The following is a 20,694-nucleotide window of genomic DNA, read 5'->3' on the forward strand; positions in this document are numbered from 1 at the left end:
CTTGTGGCAATAAGAGAATATTACTGTTACTATTTTAAAGCTACAAATATGTGTAAAATATACAACATCACTCAAGTACTATTAGTGTACTTAGCTTTTATACACTATCTTGCCTCCAAGGTATTCGATGCACTGTCAAGAAAGCTTAGTTTATGAAACCTTCCTTTTACATTTTGGGAACTGCTGTGCCCTTGATATGTTTTATAAACTATTGCCTCCCAAAGTAGAAACTAAAAGGAACTTCAAAGTCATTTAAGACCCAAAGGAATGTGAAACAACCAAGAACTAATACTAAATAGAGAATATTAAAGAAGAAAATTTCAGAAGAAAGGAAAAGGATATGAATTCCACAGAACAAATATGTAGTACGTTGCATATGTAAATTCCCTTCCCATTTTCAAAATGATTTTTTGAAACTCTCTGGTCAACCCAAAATTCCAACATGCCTTTCCTTACTTAAGATGATAATCTCACCTTAGACCAGTGGTTCTCATAAATGAGCCATTTTGTCTTTCATGAGGCAGCAGGCAATGTCTAGTGACACTGGCAGTCGCAGCAGAGATGGGCAGAGTGGGAGTGTCAGTGCACTACAGGCATCAAGTAGATAGAGACCAGAGATGCTGCTAAACTTCTACAATGCACAGGACAGCCACCCAACAACAAAATTATCCAGATTCTGGATAACAAAGATTATCCAGAGCAAAATGGCAATGCTTAAGAAATACTGACTTAGAGGTCTCTGAAATAATTTGAAGCCAAAAGTTAGGAGCTCAGTGAACTTACTCCCAAATCTGAAACCTACCTCAATCTGCATCCAAATTCTAGGCCTTCCTTCCTCCAAAGTGTCCGGACTCCTATTTAAGCCCAGTTCTTTCACTTTGAGAACTCCAACCCCTTTGCCTTCTCAAGTTCATTGCAACTGAAAAATGATACTCTCTCTCTTCTCTCAAAATTTTTTTCCATTTCACTGAATTCTAAAGAATACAAACTAACAAAGAAATATATACAAGACCACCGCAATAAAAACACCTCCATCGATCCCACTTCCCACTCTCCTACAGGACATTTCCTGAAAAGTTGTCAGCATTCTCCATCACTACTTCCTCACCTCCCTGTCTACATTTAACCCACTTCAACTTGACCATTGAAACTGCTCCACTGAAACTACTCTTCATGGTCACCACTCACCGAAGCCAAGTCGCTTCTCTACTCCTCTCACTTCACCTCGCAATATCATTCGAAAAAGCCATAATTCTCTCTTACAGAAACACATTCTTCTCCTGATTTTCATGAAGGCTCCCTTTTCTATTTTTCTTCTTACCTCTCAGGTCACAGATTCTCCCCTCTGGCTGGCCTCTACAAAATCAAGCACTGTAGTCTTTGGTCCAATGTCAAGTTTCCTCTGACTACCCAGTCTCCCCAGCTACTAGTCAGTCCACAGCTCTAAATACCATCCATATGTTGACTCTCAAATACCTCTCTCTAGCCCTGGGCTCTTCCCAAAGCTTCAACTCCCTACTTGATACCTCCACTTAAATATGTCTAATAGGTATATTGAAGGTAACGTCTAAAATATAACTCTTTTCTCTACATTCTCTCACTTGCCCATAATCATGCATATGCCCTATTATTCCTCCAGGTTTCCAAATTTCTCTACAAAATTTGTTTTGCGTTAAAAAAAACCTAAGAATCGGTGCTCCAATTTTTCTTTAAATCTCCTCCCCAAATGTAATCCACCAGCAGCTCTACCTCTAAAATATATACCAACTTTAATCATATTTTTCGTACTATCACTACTCTAGTACAAGTCACCTTTATCTTCTACCTTCATTAACTTCCCATTGCAGTTAGGAGAAAATCTAAACTCATTAACATGACTTAAAAGTCATAAAGAATATGGCCCCTGCCTTTCTCTGGACTTCAGCTTATACCAAAGCAAAACCCTCAACACCACACTTCAGCCAAATAAGCCAAATTCATCCCTGCCTAAGCGCCTCTGTATTTGCTGCTCTGTTTCCTAAAGAGTCTCCCTGTGGCTTTTTACTTTATTGGCTCTTCATACAGGTCTCATCTCAAGTAATCTCAACAATCTGGCCTTCCTATCCCCCTCTGAATTACCCACAACCTAATTAGACTCTCATATCTATGTGTTATATTACCTCAAAGAATCTATAACTATGAAGTTATCTTGTTTTATTCATTCACTGAGTGCTGGTCTGGCCTTACATACTGTAAGCTCCATGAGAGCAGCAACCTCATTTGTTTTAATTGTTAATTCCCAGAACCTACAAGTGTCAGGCTTATACTATGTGCTTAATAAATATTAAGTAAATAAATATATTTAAGGTTCAATGAAGAATACAAAGTTCTAAGATACAATTACCACCATTTGAAAATAGGAATGAGGCAAAAGAATTCAACCCAGACATCTAAAACAACAGGCCATAGATTAATTATTAGGGGAGGAGAGTAAGATGAGAATGAACATCAAACACTCAAATACTCTGATGCTGTATCTTAACTACTATTTTTTTAAATTTTTACATGTTGTAAAAATAAAGAATATTTGTTCACATTAGTGTCAATTTCTGTGTGGGGTTTTTTGTTTATTTGTTTTTTTTTTTTTTTTTGATTGGTATACTTTGTATCACTATCCAAAGTTATTGGCCAACTATACAAGATTGTTTAATAGAACACTTCTAGCGATGCTTTAAGGTTCTTTTTTATCTAAAAAGTTGGTTGTTTCATTAAAAAGCCAGAAAAGAAATTATCTAGCTAAAATAATTCATAATGCCATATGTTGAAAGTTTTTTTTTTTTTTTTTTTTTTTTTTTTTGATTGGTATACTTTGTATCACTATCCAAAGTTATTGGCCAACTATACAAGATTGTTTAATAGAACACTTCTAGCGATGCTTTAAGGTTCTTTTTTATCTAAAAAGTTGGTTGTTTCATTAAAAAGCCAGAAAAGAAATTATCTAGCTAAAATAATTCATAATGCCATATGTTGAAAGAAAGGTCAATAGAAACAAAGTGGGCATTAGAACATACCCCTGTAATGAAAAGGCAAGGAAAGCCAGGAGGGTAACTAAGACAAAAACAGAGAAAGTAGTGTTGACTGCCTGCTCACAAGAAAAGCCTGAGCACCACCTATTCTTAAGCAAAATGTTGGCACTCATTGATATGTGGAGTTTCCAAATAATAGTACCTTGCAAGTAACTACACATCCAGTGTATAGACTTCAAAATATTTGAGGTAGAAATGGAGGTTAAATAATGCATGTTCATTTAGGAATAAGAAATGAACATAGTAAAAATTAGGATACAATATCATTCATCATGGAAAACAATGTCTACTTGTACATTTATTGTAACTAATAAGGCTGGAATAGATTAAAGTTACTGTGGCATACTTTTCCTCTAATGACTAAATTTACAATTGTGGCATGAAGTCGGAAGAATTAATTGTTAAACACTTGTCTTTCACTAGGCACCTGAAGAGAATTCAGCAATAACTTTCTAGAGTTTATTAGAAAAAAAAAGAATTTTTAAAAAAATTTTTCAGTTCTATTTTGGAGAGTTAGCATATAGGACAGCTTCAAATGAAAACTCCTACAAATTTCACTAATCAAAAAAAGAAGAAAACAAAAAGAGGTGGAAGGAAGAGACAGACGCAAAGAATGTTTTAAGGTATCAAGAAAAAAATATCAAAGTACCAAGAAAAAAACTGATACATTATCTAAGCTCTAAGTTGGCTAAAACCAAATAGAACTAGAAATAACTAAATAAAAAGTGGAAAAAAAGAGAACCTACAATTGCTGAATAAATAATACCCTAATAATGGAAAAAAAAAAGTTTTCAAAATATGAAGAAAAAAATAAAACATTAAAATGGATTGTTTCCCCTTCTAATTACTGGTATGACATTTAGACTTAACAAGTATAAAGTAATGCATTAACTAGATCTATATATTTTCTTCTTTTAGGGGATATTTAATAAACAGACACTAAGTGTTTATAGGTAATATTTTTACTTCTTTATATGGATGAATTCTTAAAATCTTAAAATCTTGCTCAAACAAGTATAATGCAGTCTCATAGATTAAAACATACAAAAACCAATTAGTACCCAGAAAGTGACTACTAATTTAGGCATGGACCCAAAACGACTACTTAATCTAAGAGAAAGTTCAAAATTTCATGAAAATACTTACATTAGGAATTTTGAGATAAAAACATTTCCCTACAAAATCTAAACAAATCAAATATTCTAAATTCAAAACTGATTTCCTATCCAATCAAGTATTCTAAATTCAAAACTAATCTCCTATCCAAGCACTAATTATACAAGGGATCACAGTAGTTCTATTATATCAGAATACATACATATACATATATATACATCACACATATGTATATTTACCTATTTTAACAGCTTTCAGAGATGAAAATATCCTAGAAGTTTATAATCATGTGTTGTACATTTGGAATTACACTATGGCATTTTAAAATAAAAAGAATATTGAAACACTCTGAAAATGAAAAAAATCTTTTATCCAAGAAACACAGTTGTATAAAGAGCCACAGAAATTTTTATATAATTTTTATAGAATTTTACTCCAAAATGACACTTATTTCTCAGAGGAAATGACCTCATAATGTTAAGATCAACCATTTAATTGTCTATGTCTAAAATTATCAAAGGTATATTACTTTGTCCAATAATAAAAAGTAGACAAAACCCAATGATACCACTAAAAATAGTCATTTTCTCCTAAAGTAATGTTTCAACCCAAAATATAAAATGTGAATTAAGTTTAAATTAAAAAAAAAAAAGTAGACATCCTATTCATTGAGCTACTTGAAATTATCTTATAGTACCTGAGAGGCCATCTTTCCAAGAAACGTTGTGAACAAAGCACTCTGGAGCTACACTGCAGAGCTTCAAATCCCAGTTACAGCACTTACAAACTGTATGTTACTTCACCTCTCTGAACCTTGATTTCTCGCCCATAAAAACATGGATAATATTATCTACCACATAGAGTTGTTTGAGAGACCAAAGTTAATATACGTAACCCACTTAATACAAGGTCTGACACATAGTAAATATTCAATAGATGTTTGTTACTATCTTCATAACACTACAGTATTAGGTACATACTAAGGGCTCAACAAATGCTTGCTAAATGAATGACTGGCCTATGGAAAAAAACTATAGTTTTCACAACAATCAGAATATATCAAAATCTAACTACAAAAATATTATCAAATTATTTAAGCCATTTGGCCCAATTCAGGAAGTTATTTTGGTACCATCCATAACTAAGATAACTGAAATAATACTATTTCATTCAAATACTTAAGTACCATGTGCTAGATACTAGGGATACAACAACAAAGATATAGTACCTCCCTCACAGAAGATTAAGCTAATAAGAAACTTGAAAGTAATCTACATAACTGAAAAGGAACTCAAAAATATTCCAGTCCACACACTTTATCTTTAAAATGAGGAACCTGAAGTCCAGAGAAGTTTGGTCAAAATAAGAGTCAAGACTAGAACTCAGGTCTTATTCCCAGCCTAGTGGTATCGTGACTCAAAATACTCGATATGAAACAAAGATTAAGATCCTGAACTGCCACTAACAAAAGTCCTTCTAAATTATTTATTAATTGCATTAATGTAAATCAAATAAGCTTCAAGCAAGTTATGAGAGGCACAAAGATAAAACCTATTATGATTACTTAAAACATTTTCAGATTAACAAAAGGCATTCCTCACATTTGCAGGGTTGTCAGATTAACAGTTCTTATGTCACTTAATAGTCTCCTTCTAATCTACCATGTTAATTGCCACTATGCTGCATTTCCATTCTCATTTGTTCCCAGGTACAAAAATAAAACATATACTAGACTGCTAAACTTAAACACTTAACTGCTTAGAATTTGAAAAAAAAAAAAATCAAACAGGATGATCATATTTACCTTAAATGTACCATTTTGATTCTTCATGTAAGAAACCAAAAATATATCCACTGGTAGAAGTGCTGATGTGATAAGTGCAATCGCTAGAGAAAAAATTGCTGTTATGGTAGAGATCACTTCACTTTCCCGCTGACTTTGGTATTTGCGAACATATATCCAGCAGAATGCCAAAATAGCCTAAAAGAGAACAAAAATAAATGTTGTTATTATCCTATGTATTTCCTAATACTGATTTTAGTATGTGTTCCAAAGTTTCCAGTGGGAAATTTCATGTCAAGTAAAGATTCTTTTAGATCTATAAGAAATGCCCACAACCCCTTCTAAATTTGTTCGAGATTTGGAATTTTCAAAGCCTATTTCATGAATGCAGTACCTCGCTATGACACACACACACATTATTAACAACAGTGCTCAACTACAAATATTTTCACCAAACACAGTGCAAACATTAATGGTTTCACACATGTTAAACTTGTAACTAGATTTGAATAATTTTTCCCTGTAAATCTCTCCATCCTGAAGGAAATATAACTAAAAGATGTTCTATCCTAGGTTTATTACTGAAGCATCACAAAATATAACTTGGATGGAAACTCTTAAAATATTTCAAGAATACCATTCAACTAAAGATTGAATGCCAAAAAAAAAGATTAAATGCCAATAAACTCATCATACAATTAACACATTATACTATAATTTAAAATTCAAAGGACATTAAAGAAAAGTCAACACAAAATAGATATATGTGCATATGTGCATAGCAGGAAGCTTTCCCATGAAAACAGTACACTAAGAAGTAGTGAGGGTGACCTATCTAATCAACCAGGTACTCTTAATAGTTACTTAATAGCCTTTCTAGTGACTAACACACAGCATAGGACTTTAGTGATTCTCCAGCTTTAGGGAGCATAAGAATCACTTGGAGGGCTTGTTAAAGTACAGATTGCTGGGCCCCACCTCCAGTTTTCAGATTCAAGAGGTCTAGGGTGGGGACTGAAAATTTGTAACAGGTTTCCAGGAAGGGCAGTTGCTGGTCCAGGGATTACACTTTGAGAATCTCTGATCTAATGAATTACACAGGGTTGCAGATAGATACTAAATCAGTGGTTCTCAGCCTTGACTGTGATTCAGAATCATTATGCCTGAGAGTTGTGGGACAAAAACCTTGTTTTGTCCTTTTACTCTTAACAGATACATCTGTTACTTCCTTTCCAGACATCCTAATTCAGGAGCCTGAAGGGAACTAATAAAACCAGCTAATTAGTTTCATAACTTCCAAATTCTCCTTCCACAATCAAGATATAAGAACAGTTCTATCACTCCAGAAAATAATCCCTTGCCCTCTTGTAGTAAACCTCTCTCTCCACCCCCAGCCCCTGACAACCACTATCTGTTATCTGTCCCTATAGTTTCTGCCTTCTCTAGAATGTCATAATGTACTCATATAATATGTCCTCTTTTGAGTCTGGCTTCTTTCACTTGACATAATGCATCTGAAATACATCTAAGTTGTTGCATGTCATTCTTTTATATTGCTGACATTTCAAATGGTGACAGAATGTCCGTTAAAAAATTTAGTGAGAAGATAATCAAGACTTTGTTACCTGGATGTTGGACCAAAAAAAAACCTAGGTTCAAAAATCTTGTTTAACTGCTTGCTAATTTTTTTGTTTTGGAAAACATTTTGTTTTGGAAAACAGCTATTTATGAGTTTGGGTTTCTTTTTTTTTTTTGGTCCGTTTTGAGACCGGCCGCACCTCTCTCAGCCAGTGAGTGCAGTGAGCGTACTGGTCATCCCTATATAGGATCCGAACCCACGGCAGGAGCGCTGCCGCGCTCCCAGCGCCACACTCTCCCGAGTGCACCACAGGCTCGGCCCTGGGTTTCTTTTTTTTTTAAAGCAGTTTCAGGTTTACAGAGAAATTGAGCAGAATACAGACAGTTCCCATACACATGTCCCCCCCCACCCCACACACAATTTCTCCTATTATTAACATCTTACATTAGCGTGGTACATTTGTTACAATTATAAGCCAATAGTGATATGTTATCATAAACTCAATTTATCAGGATTCTGTCTCTGTGTCATACAGTTCTATGGGTTTTGAAGTAATGTCCTTTTTCAGAGAGTAGGACTGACGCCATTTAAGATAACCCCTCCATTTTGTGAAAGTTTAGGCGGGAATGTGGGGGTGGGATGGGAAGAGCTCCGCTAACTGCAAAATTAGCTTATGTACTGTTGGCTTGCTTGCATTGGCTAATAACTCCCAACGCAGTGATCCGGCGACCGAGTTGCCACGCTTGCAGCTTCAAAAACCGAAAGTAAAAATGGCTTGGGGCCACACTCTGAATTGGCTGGTGTGGTCCCCGCAGCTGGAAATAAAGTTTTTTTTCTCTTTTTCATATCAGTCTCCGAGGGTGATTTCTCCCGATGCCTAAAACAGTTTTTCCAAGAGCATAATGTCATATATTCACCATTACAGTATCATAAAGAATAGTTTCACTGCCCTGAAAATCTTTTGTCCTTCATCCTTCCCTTTAATGGGCTTGTTTTTAAATAAATTCATAAATATCTTAAACAGTCCACAAATTTGAAGTTACTGGAAGCTGAGCCTTATCTTTCTAACCTTAGCAGTACTTGACACCAAGTGATAAGTACTGGTAAGTGACAAGTCAAAATTTTTGTTGGATTTTAAGAGTGAAATATCTTCACTTTTACAAACTTCAAAGTAATAGATACTACCACAAAGAAAGGAGCATGCCAACATCATGCAGACAAGCTGGCAGAAGTTAGGCCAAAGGTTCCCTCACTTTCTGGTTTCAGATTCCCTTTAGAGTTTTAAAACTGAGAACCTCAAAGAGCTTTCTCTGTTTATGTATGTTATATCTATCAACAGTTACTGTATTATAAAACAAACCAAGTGTCCTCATCTGTAAAATGGCAATAGCAGGCTGTAAGGATTAAATGAGATGTGGAGTTTAGCACCGTGCCTGGTCATCAACAGGATTCTGACATTAGCCGAGCGCCACAGTTGGCGTAGCCTGCGACAGGATTCTGAGCAGGTACAGGAGTTTTGAATATGCTCTGCCCTATGGCCACTTTCCTATTGACCAGGATCTGGTTGCTGCACACTGTACTGCAAGGCAGCATAGACCAGGCACTACAATGGAAAACCCCTTGGGAGGGGAGGAAATGTAGCTATCCTTGAGCATGTGGTGCCCAGTGGCCACTTTTTTGCTGACCAGAGCCTGGCTGCTGCTCACTATGCTGCAAACTGATCAAGATTTGCAGAAGAAAGCAGACTTGTTGGAAGCACGGAAAAATGTCCTGGAGGATGACGTGCAGTGACTGGCCACTGCTGCCTCTCACACCAGGGAAGATGACCAACACAGTGGTGAGTTGGGGGAAACCATGCGTCTCCAGGCACGACCTGTTGTGCATGAGAAATTGAGACAATAAAGCAGAAACAGGGAGAGTCCCTGGCTGCTGCAACTATGGGACCTAGGGGTAGATGGTATAACCTGTACTTTAGAGACGATGTAGTAAACGCATGTTGCGTTTGTCTGAGGGCAAAAGGCTCAGAGGGTGCCACTTAAACCTGAAGGCTGGACAGGTGCCATATAAACCCGAGAAAAGAGTGCCATATGCAGATGGGCAGATGGGCAGATGACCTGAGGACAGGTGCCTTTGCAGAATTTCAAGTATGTTTTCACCTGGTGAAAAGGTGGAAAAGTTAATCTCCATTACTACATGCCCGACTCAGTGGCAGCAGTTACAGGAGAGCCACAGTTATGCACAGTGGCAGGGCAACCACTCCTTGACAGACTTGGCAAATGCAGCTCTTTGAACTGTGTGGGCAAATGCTGCTGAACTGCCTGAGACTGAGTGAATAACTGGTGTAAACTGAGCTGATTGAAATAATTCAGGAGCCGGGGATGGGGCAGCAAGATGCTAAGAACCAATTAGAAAAAAGCTCTAAAGGCATTCGAGAAGTCTGGATGGGTGCCCCACCCATCACAGACCCTGAGGGCATCTGAGAAGTTTGGGAGAGCGTCCCTCCCATCCTAGGAAGACTGAGTCATCCTGGAGGACAGGCCTGGGGCACTGCCACCCTCAGCAAACTGCTCCCTACATCCCAGCCACTCTGGCTGGAGCAATCCTGCCTCAGCACCTCTGAAGAGCAAAAGCCAAAAACCTTGGTGGCGTTCACATTGTGTTAAGTTGTACGTGAGACCAGTGGAGGCATGGCAGCCTCCACCTAGATTTTGGAAGATGTATGAAAAAGTCGGGAGACTCAGCTGGAGACCTGCTACAGGGGTGAGGCCACTGCGGAGGTCATCTACAGAACAATGTGGAGCAGAAAAGTGAGGTTGGAGCCCCCACAGAGAACCCCCACTGAGGAAATGTCCAGTGGAGCCAGGATGGCAGGACTGCCACCGGGAGCCCAGAACCATGGGGCTGCTGGCAGTGTGCAGCGCTGGCCTGGAAAAGCCACAGGCACCAGGCAGCTCAAAGGGCTGCACTTGGCAGAGCTGTAGGAGCGAGGTTGCCCAACGCTTCAGGGATCCAGCTGCCCCAGTATGCTTAACATTTGCCCTGCTTGGGTTTTGGATTTGTTTGTGGGCCTGTTTTTCCTTTCTATTCCTCCCTTCTGGAATGGGAATGTGTACCCAATGTCTGCCCCACCGTATCTTGGAAGTAGATAAACTTGTTTTTGACTCTTTACAGGTTCACGGGGACTTTTGCCTTTAGTCTCAGATGAACTTTGGACTTTTGAGTTGGTACTGCAATAAGCTAAAGACTTTTGGGACTGGGATGGAATGTGCTATGTAAATGTAAGGGTCATTTATCCTTGCTAAAGAAACAACCTGGAAGATTCTGAACACATAGATTACACAGAGAGGGACCCTGAAGGGGTGGATTGTTGGGAAAATACAATAGTTTAATCAGGCTCCCCTCCCCTCTGGGCAGGTTGGGGGTGGTTCAGCACATTCTCTGTAAACAAACTGTGTGGGTGGGTGGAGTTGGTGCACATGCACAGCACTATGGTTTGGCTGGCAACTGCCTCGGGTGGACACCACTCTGCACAGCCATGTTCTCCAACCTACAGCTTCCAAGGACCTGTTTGCCAGTTACCTAGCTCATAGACCTGCATGTGAGGGGTTTGGGGACCCAGCCTGGCATACTGCTGATGTCAGCAGGATTCCAACATTAGCCTAGCTTTACAATTGGCCCAGTCGGCAGGGTTATGGGCAGGTAACAACTGGTATAGTCGAATAGCTTTACACAGGCCACAGTTACTGCTTAGCAAATTGTTGTTAATTGTTATTAAGTATCATATGAAATAACATCTTACAGTATTTCATAAAAGGAACTAACATATAACTTTTCCTTAACAATTACAAGGAAAAATTTAGAATAGTCCACCAGTCCCTCCTAAGAAATTCTGATTTAATTGGCCTGGGAATTGGGATTTTAAAAATTCCCTAGGTGCTTTTAATGAGTGGCCAAGACTGAGAACCACTGGGGCAAAGAAAGGAATGAGAATAGATGAGTGTTTCTTAAACTAATAAGCATAATACTGCCAGGGATCTTGTTAACCTGAAGATTCTGATTCAGTAGGGCTGGGGTCATATATTTTGTATTTCTAACAAGTTCCCAGGTGATGCCCACACTTTAAGGAACAAGAATAAACTTACAAGACAGAAATGGAGACAGTCTCACACAGAAAAGATAAATGCAATTTATAAATGCAGTTTAAAGGTGGTGTGAGCCAAATTATTAAAAACCTTGGGAGCTTAGTAAAAAAGTTTAGATTTTACATAATAAACATACATAGTTAGATTACAGGTGTGAGGGACCAAATCCAACCACTCTTTATGTGGTAAAAGAAACTGAATTCCATTCTGTTTGCCCAAGATCATAAAAACAGACAACATTTATGTCCTGATTCTTTGGTAGATGACTGGCAGCAGTACACAAAGCGTGAAGAACTCTGGTAGTCCCCAGAAACCTTTCTGGGGATTCAAAAATTAAAAACTATTCTCATATTAATACTGAGATGTCATTTGCCTTTTTCACTATGCAGTTATTTGCACTCATGGTTCATAAGTCATGGTGGGTAAAACTGCTGGTGCATTAGCATAATCAAGACAATGACACCAAAATGTACCAGTAACTATTGCACTCTTCACCACCATACACTCAAAAAAATACAATTTAACAAGGCTGTGTTTGATGAAGCAGTAAAAATAAACTTTATTAAACCTCAACCCTTGAGTCTTTTAATACTCTGTAGGGTAAAATATGAAGCATGCATAAAGTGCCCTGCTGCATACCTAGGTAGGATGACTGTCTTCAAGAAAAGTACCTCAACACTTAGAGTTGAAAACCAAATCAGCCACTCTCTTCAAGGAACGCCATTTTTACTTGAAAGAACAACTGACAAACTATGGTTATACAGATGTAGGTATTTGACAGATTTTGTCAAATAAACAAAGGGAACCTATCTATCACTTCAAGAAAAACTGACAATATTTGTTACCAATGTCAAACATCGAGCTTTCAAATGACAATTAGAATTTTGGAAAACCTGTGTCCATGATTTGACAACTCCTTGATACTTAGAATTTTTGGAGACATTTTGGACAAGATAGGGGGTGATTTAAGAAATACGACGTTTTGATATTGTGCAATGAAATGTGTCCATATATGGAAGATGTACATAACTCAATGAACCAGTATTCTCTACACGACCAATGCATCATGTTATAAAGCCATGCATTGGTAAAAGATCCATTCAAAGTGTAAGATGGACTAATGGATTTTAATGTAAAAGAATGAAGTTCATTAATGGGTTTCAGATTCCATACTGCAAATAACCTTTAATAAGCTTCCACTTGAGCTTTGATGTAGTATCAAAGAACATCCACAATTATCTGAAAAATACTCCTCTGCTTCTGACTACATATCAGTGAAACTGGATTTTCTTCCAATACTTCAACCAAAATAACATATCCCAAAAGATTAAATGTAGAAGCAGACATAAGAATACAGCTCTCTTCTAATAAACCAGGAATTAAACAGATCTGCAGGGATATAAACAATAGCCCTTATTACTAATTTTTTTCCAGTCCAAAATATGTTTCAAACTCCTTAATTCCCTTCTCATTTTACATGTTCCTGCTGTAATGTCTTCAGTGGCTCCCCTTCATCTATCCAGGGCCTACCTCAATTCTCACTTCATTTCACTATCGTTCTCTATTCCAGTCCTATTTCATTTATAAAATCGTACTTTGGCTTTCTGTACTTAAAGTACATGCTTCGAGAATTTTAGTTTCCCCACCTATCTTCAGGACCTCTTAAAGGCCATGTTTTGTTTTTTGCATGCTCCTTTACAGCACAACTGCTGTACCTTAAATGTTTATTAATTAATAACTGCCAAGATAATCCCACAAGACTTTGATACCGGTTACACGCTTGTCTGTTTGCTTCTAAACAATCTGAATCTGATGGACTGGAAAAGCCAGCAAATTTTCCAAGTATGGGACTGGATAGCCCTAGAGACCACAGCCAACCTTTAGAGATTCAATTTCCTCCATGACAAGAGTAAAGTATGTTCCAGTGTAAAGGCAGTTTTATTATCTGTGAGACTAAAGGTAGCAAGAGAAGTAGTAAGAGAAGGCTTTTCTTAAATTTTCACTCTATCTTTTTATTTATAGAGTTTCTGCTGCAAAAATTTACTAGAAAAACATACTACATTGGTGTCAGACACCCTAGTGAAATCTAATAATTAAAGTCAAATCAAACAAGTCTGATTTCCAGAACGAAAGGTTTTTGTTTACTTTGTTTTTTTGTAATGCAAAAGGTCAAAATACATTGGAACACTGAAAAAACAACGACAGGATGAAGGCAATGAGGAAAGAGTTCTGAGAATGTGGAGGGTATAATGAGAAACAAATTGAACTCCGGAATAAAATAAACCCAAGGTTTTTAATATGGGATAGGGAAGTAACAACAGGCCGCTGTGGGCCATTACAGTCCACATTTCGCTCACGGAATAAGCACAAATAATGTTAGTGGAAAAGAAGTCACCTGAAGTCAAACAGGTAGTAGTATACCCTGATATTGGCATTAAAGAGGGCTACAGGTCTGCCCTAAACAACTTTGTACATTTATCAAAAAAGATTGGAAGGAAATGTGACACCTGGAAGTCAGAACGAGCAACTCACGTCATCAAGGCAGAATCGCACAAAGGACACAGAAGGTTGGAGACACATCAACCCCAAGTGTAGGGAACTTGTGGGGTGGCGGGAACATTTAAAGCAGCAGACACGTCAACAACGCCACCGCCTACTGAACTGGCAAGGATCCGGTGCTGCCGCCCCTCACCGTGAGCTCCCGTCTCACAGGGACCAACGGCCAACCACGCCCTTCTCAACCCCGAGAGTCTCTTCCGTCCTCAAACTCTCCCGGCCCCAGTGTCCAAATCAGGGATGAGGGCAAGAGTTTCCAAAATGGAAACCTGCAACATTAGACGTCATCAATGAAAACAAAGCAAAAGCGGCCGGAAACCAGTGCCCGCTCCCCGGCCTTCCGAGCGCCACCGCCGGGACAGAAGAGCCCCCCACAGTCCGAGCTGAAAGCGGGGCGGGGCGAGGGTCTCCGGGGCCTGGAGAGGCCAGCTGAAGGACCGGCCCCTCCCTCCTCCCACCAGTCCAAACACTGGGAAAACTCCAAGCGCCTCCCCTACCAGTAGTAAGAGGCCAAATATGCACCAGCCGATCACCAGCTCTGCAGAAGCCGCGCCAGCAGCCACCGCCGCCGCCGCCATCTTCACTTCCGGTCCTGACAGGCCTGAGCGAAGGGGCTAGGGGAGGGGTAGGGGGAAAGGGAGAGCGTGCCAGGTACGCGGCACCCGCGCACCCTAAAGGTTAAAGGGGCGGAGGGGGTGGAGCAAGCGGTAGCCAAGGAGACCCGACCCGCGAGCGTCCCCTGGCGACGAGCCGGGAGGGGGCGGGGCAGCAAGGTTGGTTCAGGGGCGGGGCGCGCCCGGGACGCCGGGACGTCACCGCGCTGCCCTCTTCCGCGCCGACTGAAAGGCGGGGTCGTTAAAGCTGGGGATTGTCTGAGAGCGTGGAGCAAGCGGTAGCCAAGGAGACCCGACCCGCGAGCGTCCCCTGGCGACGAGCCGGGAGGGGGCGGGGCAGCAAGGTTGGTTCAGGGGCGGGGCGCGCCCGGGACGCCGTGACGTCACCGCGCTGCCCTCTTCCGCGCCGACTGAAAGGCGGGGTCGTTAAAGCCGGGGATTGTCTGAGAGCCCAGCAGCGTTTTTATTTTTTTTCAAAGCAGCCTTTTTGGAATATTTGACTCAGGCTAAATTGATGGGCTTGAAAAGCTGGAAAGCTGCACAAAGGATGGATTAGTTGGCTCTGGAGATCCAAGCCAACTTTAGGGTTTTCCACTTCTTTCCAAAAAATGAGGTTTGTCACTAGAGTCCAAGGCAGAATGGGCAGTGTGATTAGCAGAACTCCTCACCAGGTTGCAGGATTGGCTGACTCTGAATAAAAGTTTACCAGCTACCCAAATGACTCTTAATTTGCTGGCACTGGTGCCCAGCCCGGGTAACTGCTTGGCTGGACACTGCCTTATCATGTGATGTTATGGCCTTTCTGTTTAGATCTATGCATGCCTGTGAATTTCCATTGTGGCTTTATACACTAAAGGTATCTGAGTTTGTGAATATATTCATAATGAAATTGCAGGCTCCTGTAATATGCATAAGTGAACAAAACAGACACTGCCATAGGCCTATAGTTAAGTGCAGGGAGAGAATTCCTGGGATAGTTTGCCTGGGTCACATATTGGCACTTGTGCCAATATGCACTGGCACAAGTTCGCCGGGTGCATATTTAACCACTGAATTGAACAAACATAACTTGTGATGTAGTTTAAACACAAGATTATAAAAATGCCCTTATCTCTTTACAATTTATTATGTGATGATAAATTATACCTGACTTAGAACCTACACCTGGCTAGAAGCCTGCAGTAGAGAAGCGGTACGGTGGTCCTCCCTGTCAGGACAAAGTAAGAAGGGAGGAAGAGAATAGGGGAGAATACCGTTTTAATTTGAACTGGTGCCATCATAAGCTGGCTTCAAACTCTGTGGACCTGAAAATGTTTGAACTTGATTCTCTCTCCTGTAGTACATTCACGTCTCTGGAAACCTCACTCCTATAGTTTCCTTAAAATAAATAGAAACATCTCTATTCCAGGTAGTCACTTAGAATTCCTCCACTAGCCCAGGACCTACCGGGGTACACTTGCATAGAACTCTTTCTGCCAAGGTCTTCTAATTCTCTCCTAGAAGCCTACTTTGCTTGGGGGAGAGATCTAAGACAACTGTAAGTCAATTCTCCCACTTCACCCCACATAGCCCAAATCCCCTCTATAGAAAATGATCATACTACCTTGCACTAACAACTTTGGGAGCATAGGGCAATCCCAATGTAGCTGTATTCTCCTAGTTCTACATCAAAGAAATCAGCCCTTCTTGGATATCCTCAAAGGAGTCAGCCCACACTCTACAGTCAGCTGTAGTTCTCTCAGGCCTGAGTCAGGCACCATCCCTCTGTGTCTCCCAATTTCAGAAGCTGCATTTCAAATTCTTCAAATATCTCCCTTGAAGCCTTCCTTACTACACTAGGGGTTAGAGGGTAACACCCCACCTCAACTCTCTCCCATACACGTACCACTCTGAGGTTAGTAGTGGGGTTCCAAAGATCAGCAACAATTCTCATTAAATCTCTTCACCAATTTCTCTTCTCCTCTCTATAATACGGTTATTGAAATTTTATTGGCTGAGGGGTCCAAGAGTTATAGACTAAATTCTTCTTGATTCCCTTTTTAATTGTGCATGTAAAGGAGAATTTGTGGTTAGAAGGGAGACAAAAAGTGACCATAATCTCCACCACTTTAAATTATATGTAAGATTGGAGCTTTTAGTGAGTCTAGACTGAAACTTTTCAATATCTCGTGTACCCTCCATTCAATTAAGCCCGTTTAATAAGCTACTTCAACCCTTTTACTACCTTTGACTACCAAACCATTGAAGTAATATTGGGTGGTTGCTTGATATTCAGATTGGAAAAGCCTGATATTCCTATGTTGCTGAATAGAGTGATTAGTTGCAAGGAGGGTAGCAGTTGGAATCAGCAAAATTGAGAGAGGGAAAAGAAAAAGTGACACATCTGGGTAGGCAGAGGCATGAATAGTCCATTATTAAGTCTAGCCAAGATATGCTATTCACTTAACATATAGACCAGACCAGCAAGTATTGAACACATTCTCCTTTATGATGTGCTTAAATCTAAGAAACCTCTGAATCAGACCAGAGTTCTTTAAAAATAACAATACCTTTGTTGTTTATAATTACAAAGGGAATATATGTTCATTTATAAATATTTCAAACATGAATAATTTAGAAAAAGTTCTTATAAATTTACACAATCCTCCTCACCTAAGATATTTCCCTTTAAGAGCTCCAAGTTTTTTGTATGCATAGTCTAATGTGTTCGGTGAGGATGCAGAAAACTTGTAGATATTCCTTTCCTGCTCCCCTGGAGTTACTGTAGAATATATTTGACTTTACCCGCACCAAACAACTTACAGAAAGTACCAGGATTTCTGTGCACTCTGTTCCATTTTACATTTGAAGAAATGGCTCTAAGAAGACAATTAGTCCTAAGGGGTTTAATAAGAGGAGGCATTCCCGAAAACCTTCTATTAAAACCTAAACTTTCTTGGCTGTAGTAAGAGAGCTGGATGTCCTCGGGGAAAAAAAAGTTCGTGAGTTTGTGAGGAAGCAACTATTCCTCCCCTCATTCCTCTACCCTCAACTTTTTAATAGTTCCCCTCCCCTAAAGCCAGTTGAGAGAGGACAAAGAAAATAATCACCCATAAGGTTGTAGGGTGTGACCTAAACTTTGGAAGAGGCTTGCACCTTGTTGCAATTGCTGAGGGTGGCTGATTTACAAACATGTTTAATGATGAGCTGACATAAACACCTGTGCTGAGGAGAATCTTTGTGCAAAAAGGGTTTGGATTAAGCCCTCTCCGTATACCTCCCCTCCATACATGCACACACATATACACTCACACTAGCCCATGAAACTCACACTGAAGGCTTTGGTGGACTACACTTGAGAATCACCCTATCCATGTGCTTATTCCTGTGGAGGGCTAAGGAGAGATGCAACAATCTCTGTGGGAGGAGGCTTTCCCAAGAATTCTCTTGACCTAGGCCAGGAACACATGGACAGCAGAAAGTCAGGTAGCAGCCCCAAGTGAAAAACCAGACCAGGCAATGATGGCCTACAGAAAGATCACCTTGTTACTAAACCAGACAAATATAGAACTGTGGAATATTCTATAAAGCAAATGTAATTCACAGGGCCTGGTTTTCCGAAGGCTTGGAGTTTCAAATATTGACCTTGTGGAGGACTAGAAATTTTTTTTTTTTTCCTTTTTTTGTCTTTTTTCATGACCGGCAACGGATCGCAACCCTCAGTGTTGCGCCCGTACCGGACCGGGACCGGCTACGGGATCACAACCCTCGGTGTTGCTCCCGCACCTCGCTCAGCCAGTGAGCGGCCGGTCTGTATGTGGGATCCGAACCCTCGGCGGGAGCGCCGCCGTGCTTCCCAAGCGGTGCACTGTAGCAGTGCGCCACTGGGCCGGCCCTAGAAATTTTCCTCAGGCTATAAAGTCTCTGGTGTAAGACAAAGATTTGTGGCACAGCAAGGTTGCTGGCTCAAGGACAGTATTGATGGACAGAGAAGGAATGTTTGTTAAGATCAAACTGTTGTTGATAGGACCACTTAATTGCCTTACTGGAATGTCATCTGGCTTGTTTCACTGAAAGTTACCAGCCTATATTGTTAAACTATAACCCCATCTATGTTCTCTTCCTGTAACTTCCTAGTCTGGAAAATAAATGCAGGAAGAGAACCCCAATTTGGGGTTAATTTCCGAAGGAAGGGATGCCTCTCACTTGAGGGTTCCAGCAGGAGATTAACCACTTTGGGGTCTCTCACTGCTCAGAAGAGATGGGCTCTGAGTAATCCTTTGCATCTCTGTCACCCAGGCAAAGAGGGGAGACAAATCCGTGGGAGGAGAAGCAACACAAAGCAACAAAATAGAACAAAAAAAGAAAACTACTGTGAACACAGATGCCCAAACTCTTAACAAAAGAGTTCATGAAGCAAGGACAATCACTCTTCTCTTCCCTAACCCCCATAGCATTCAATGGGTTCCCCTCCCTGAGCTGGGGTTTGGGGGTGGGTTTGGGGTCTTGGAGGTACGAGAATGGTTTCTTCTTCTCTTTGTAGGGTACTTTTGGAGAACCAAAGGTAGGATTACAATCAAGGGACAACTGGGAGATAAAATAAGTAAAAATAATCTTACACTGGAATTGGTAGAAAGAACAAAAAGAATATTGAAAGTATTAAGAGGGAAGAACAATCTGGAAGAAAAATTTATATCAATGGGACAAAAAGGAGATAAAGCGAACAAAGAAAAAGACTGTTCTTTTCCCAAAACATGAAAACCAAGACATAGAGATTAACTAGGCCTAGAATTGCAGAGTAGAAGAGTGGATGCCTCAAGACTATTGGAGGGGTCTACCATCTAAAATAGCTCCATGGAGATGACTTCAAAACTTAGCCCCTCAAAACACAGTCAAGCTAACTTCGTAATGGGAACTGTGCTGGTGGGTGTGATTTGTTCCCTGAAATTAAATTTAGACTGCAATGAAATTTAGTTATACATCCAAATTAACTTTGTTTATTGTACCTCTGGATGTTAACATGTTGATTTTTTTAAAAAAATAGTTGATTATTATACATCTAGTTTTTAAAATTTGTTACCTTCTTGGAAACTGAAAACACTGGGCTGTATTGGTCCAAATAAGACACTTGGAAAGGCTCAAAATTTGTCTGACTGTTATTTTGTCTGTTTCAATTGCTATCCAATAATTCTCCTTTTGATTGACAAATTCTCTCTTTAACTCTTAATTCCTTCAGTCAGATTACAGTTAAGCCTTGCTCGCCTCAGATCCTGGTGACTTTGCACTTGTCTGTCCTGATCCATAATGAGTTGATTTAGAATTTAACTCTCTGTTGTGCTCTATGTACCACCTATACTTAATCTTCTGTCAAAAGGTTTAATAATGATCTGGGTGAACACTAATGTGGGCCTGAGGAAGTTTTGAGCACACCTGATTTTTCTTCTCAAAACAACATTATCTCCTTTTCCCCCTTCAACTGTCATCAACACACAACAGTTAGAAATTTCTTCTTTTCTTTGTGAAAGAGCTTAAACTGTGTTTATAAGGTAATTGGCACATATGGTTGAGAGGCCCATGTGGTTCTGCTAGATTTGCTCATTTATATATAACCCAATGGGGAGCCAGAGTTTTTGCACAAGAGTCAATTCATGAAAAATTTAATATTTATGGTCTATATTTTTTTCATTCAAAATCAAAATAGTTATATTTTTTGAGCATTGGTGTATAAAGTACATTCAAAAACATTGTTTATCTATTTCATTTAATAGAAAAAAAAATGCCAAAAAGAAAATACCACTGAAGGGCCGGCCCGGTGGCGCACTGCTACAGTGTGCCGCTTGAGAGTGCGGCGGCGCTCCCG

General features: G+C 39.8%; 1 protein-coding gene across 1 annotated transcript in view; it reads right to left on the bottom strand.

The window, feature by feature from the left end:
• Positions 1-14,927, bottom strand: part of LOC103607806 (probable lysosomal cobalamin transporter) — a gene marked incomplete at its 3' end in the record, with an annotated part of 65,495 nt that extends 50,568 nt beyond the window's left edge. Inside the window, exons 1-2 of the mRNA XM_008592272.1 lie at positions 14,739-14,927; positions 5,986-6,162 (exon numbers count right to left, since the gene is read on the bottom strand). Of these exons, the coding sequence (XP_008590494.1) occupies positions 5,986-6,162; positions 14,739-14,819 (258 nt within the window). The remainder of the gene's footprint in view (positions 1-5,985; positions 6,163-14,738) is intronic.
• Between the last annotated feature and the right edge of the window lie 5,767 nt (positions 14,928-20,694).

The sequence above is a fragment of the Galeopterus variegatus genome, unplaced genomic scaffold (genome assembly GCF_000696425.1).
Source record: "Galeopterus variegatus unplaced genomic scaffold, G_variegatus-3.0.2 Scaffold7727, whole genome shotgun sequence".
NCBI classification, from domain to species: domain Eukaryota; kingdom Metazoa; phylum Chordata; class Mammalia; order Dermoptera; family Cynocephalidae; genus Galeopterus; species Galeopterus variegatus.